Genomic DNA, 3,679 nt, shown 5'->3' on the forward strand with positions numbered 1-3,679 from the left:
GACTACACGCAGACGCTGTCCAAGCGGCCTGACATCCCCACCTTCGAGAGCCTGACGTTCAAGAACCGCACGACGGGCCTCATCGACACGTCGTGGAGCGCCATCCAGATCGGCATCTATGCCAAGCACCTGGAGCACTGGCTGCGCCACTTCCCCATCGGCCAGATGCTCTTCGTGAGCGGCGAGCGGCTCATCAGCGACCCGGCCGGCGAGCTGGGCCGCGTGCAGGACTTCCTGGGCCTCAAGAGGATCATCACGGACAAGCACTTCTACTTCAACAAGACCAAGGGCTTCCCCTGCCTCAAGAAGGCCGAGGGCAGCAGCAAACCCCACTGCCTGGGCAAGACCAAGGGCAGGACCCACCCCGAGATCGACCGCGAGGTGGTGCGCAGGCTGCGCGAGTTCTACCGGCCCTTCAACCTGAAGTTCTACCAGATGACCGGCCAGGACTTCGGCTGGGATGGATAACCGTCTAATTTAAAAAGAAAAAAGAATATCAAAGTATAATATATTTTTTTACCAATCGGTAGAGGAAAGGCAGTTTAATATTTGTGCTGAAAATGTTTGTTTCAGTATTTTTTTGTTTTTTGTTTTTTTTCCCCAATGAATGTTAAGAGTGTTCTCACCTCTGCCCCCATCTTTGTGGGTCACGGGCATGGAACATTTGGATAAACAAAGAAGGAAAACCTCACGCATCGAAATACTTGCAATTTTTGATTTCTGTTTTATGTTTTATATGCACAGTTCTAGACTCTGAGCGTCGGTCGCTGTGAAAACTTTCAAAGAAGTCCTAAGGGTAAATCTGTCTCTGTTTCTGTCTCTGCTTCTCTCTTTCTGTCTCTTTCACAGGTCCCAGATAAAACTCTCTCTCTTTATATTTCCTCCCTTTTCGTTTTTTTCCTTTTCTCGAAAACCATTTCCCAGTTAATAATACTGCACGTTTGCCCACCATCTCACAGTTAACCACAGTGTTTTCAAATAAAACACCTTCCGTATTTATGCGGTGCGGTAGAAGAATGTAGCAGAGATGATGATCCCCATTTTACAGATAAGGAAACTGAGTCTCAGGGAGGTTGGGCAAAAACCCCATCGTCCACTTGTTCCCTTTCCCATGCCCCTTTTTTCAGAGAGAATGAGAAGTAACACAGCTCTACTTTTAGAAACGGTTCACTAGTTTGGGGATGATTGGAGACAGGACAGAGAGGGTTTCCTGTTGCCTTCGAAAGTTCCTGGCCAGCCCTATGACGCTCTGTCATGAGGAATCACCAGGGTTCAAGGACACCCGGGCACATTATCTTTTAAGAGCCAGTCTTGGCAAGTTGAAATGCCCTGAGGTTGGAACTCTCGGATTGACTGAGGCTCAGAGAAATTACTGGATTCTTATTTGGAGAACGAGATGGACAATCACACTAGGAACAAGACAAAAAGTATTAGGAACTAATTAGTAGTTTTGGTTTTGACTTTTTTTTTTTATATAAGAAAAACACACTTTAGTAAGGGCTTACTGAATGAATCTCATTTTCCTTTACCATGTTTTTTTTTTTTTTACCTCTTTTTTTAACAAAGAAAATCTGCTTCTCTTTGTAATATCTATTTCTCATCCTGGAGCTAATACTAAAAAGATGAATAAATGTTATTATTTTTCATGAGTGGAGGACTGTCACTTTGTCACTTTACTTTCCCCCACTTCCTGTTCGTACCAAGAATAACGGAATATTCATGAATATTTGGAAAATATTCTAAGAAATACAGATGTGAGTAAAACGGAGGTTTTTCTTCTCCCTTCTAGTTCTCTCGTTCCCCATTTAAATAGCTCGAATAAATCAATAGTTTATTAACAGTATTCCTTTCCTCTCTGAGTGGGCATTAACAAGATTAGCATTAATGGGAATTAAATTGGTTTAGAGAGAAGCACATATGCACAAAATATATAAAACATTTATAATTAGTCTGTCAGCAACATTTTATTACAGGTTTAAACCCAAGAGGAAAATGTCTCCTATCTTGTGGAAGTTTTTCATATCTACTGAAAATTTAAAGGCGCAGACACTACGGTATTCTTAAGTAGTTATTCTTTATTTCTCCAGGGTTGTCAGTCCAAGGAAACTAAAGTTGCTGGAAAACACGCAGAGTGCAAATGGGCATCAACCCTAAAAGCTGCATCAGGTGAAATAAATCTTCCTGAGAGGGCTAACACGGGATTAAAATGCAGGCAAAAAGGGGAAAGATTTCTTAAGTGTCTAGATATTCCAACATTGCTCCAAACCTTTGAATTTCTGTGTGATTATTCCATTTATGAGGATTGAAAAGAAAAATAATTCCCCGGTCTCCTTTGCCCAGTAGATTTTCTTCCCTTCTGGTGCCCTTAGTTTTCCAATGCAACACCCTGTTTTCACTGTACTTAAATCATCACTTCTAGAAACAAGATACTCCTCTTAAACTCTTTCCATTTTTTTCTCTTAACGCATTTTGTTTGTGCCTCTGATCCTTTTGTAAGCATTTGCTTGGCAATAGGCAGACAAGGCTTGCACAAGGAAAGGAGTGCATCTAAAAATTGTATTGAACAATCTTCCTCTTTCTGTGTGAAGAAATAATAAAAGAACAGAATTGAGTTCAATGCACCTCTTCTTGCATGTAGATTTTTTTTAAAAAATTCTTATGTTTTAAATAATGAATGACTCTAGAGCCTTTTAGGAAAACTTTGTAACTTAAAGTTCATACGAGTGTCAAAAGTTCTAGATCACAGCAGAACATCTAGAGACCTAGAGTCCATTCACTCGAGTTCTTCCAGAACAGGAATTCTACTTAGTCCTGCTATGTGTGGCTTCAAATTTCTTTTGTCCATGTAGCTGTACCAATTAAAAGGTACGGTTCTTGATTCGAATGTCTTAGCCATGCTTCCTCTGAGCCATGGGCTCCATGGCCACGCCACTGACCTACGTTCTTGATAGGGGTAGAGCATTCTTTCTCTCTAAAAGAGCAACTAAGGTCTGGAGTTTTATCCTGAACAGTTTGCCCTTGAAGCCCCATCTATGGTGTAAAAACTTCTCTCAGTCACTTAGTAACTTTTAGGGGAAATTCATTGATTCTAAGAACTGGAGGTTAATAAGCTGCTAGAGAATGAATATTTATTACCTAAGGAGTATTGCTCCTCCGTAGTTTTCTTAATTTCCAAGATCTTCAAAGTTAGAATATACCTAGTGGATCAAATTGCCATTTGGCCCTCAAATCCTTTCTTTAACCAGTCGCACGGCTGTTTCGAACACGAACGTGTCTGGGAATTCTCCTCTCTCAATTTTGCTGTTGTAAAGACGATCAGCTTCAACACCATCATCCGGTTCTGCGGGCTGAGATCGGCCAAATCTGTTACACATGAAGATACTTACACTTCAACGTGTGGATATCTACAGGTGCACATATTAATAATGGTGCATTACATTCATCTAGCAGATTATCCTTTCATTGCCCCCTTAAACCGACAGCCACTCTCTTGTTCTCCACGAGTTGTATTTTCCAGACAAGCAAGTGAACACTTGGGAGAACAGTGGTTCCCCACCAAAGACCACTCTGCCTCCCAAGGGGATCTCTGGAAATACTTCGGTTTTCCCAACACTGGTGGAGTGTAGGGTGCTTCTAATGGGCGGTGATGCCCAGGAGAGCCCCCCCCGTAGCACGAATC

The 3,679-nt window shown here is 41.9% G+C and overlaps 1 protein-coding gene across 1 annotated transcript in view; it reads left to right on the top strand.

The window, feature by feature from the left end:
• The window catches only part of LOC132003261 (heparan sulfate glucosamine 3-O-sulfotransferase 3A1), a 5,073-nt gene extending 2,452 nt beyond the window's left edge, over positions 1 to 2,621 (top strand). The window contains exons 2-3 of the mRNA XM_059378587.1: positions 13 to 501; positions 745 to 2,621. Coding sequence (XP_059234570.1) covers positions 13 to 468 — 456 coding nt within the window. The 3' untranslated portion in view covers positions 469 to 501; positions 745 to 2,621. The remainder of the gene's footprint in view (positions 1 to 12; positions 502 to 744) is intronic.
• The last annotated feature ends 1,058 nt before the right edge of the window (positions 2,622 to 3,679 follow it).

The sequence above is a fragment of the Mustela nigripes genome, chromosome 16 (assembly GCF_022355385.1).
Source record: "Mustela nigripes isolate SB6536 chromosome 16, MUSNIG.SB6536, whole genome shotgun sequence".
NCBI lineage: Eukaryota > Metazoa > Chordata > Mammalia > Carnivora > Mustelidae > Mustela > Mustela nigripes.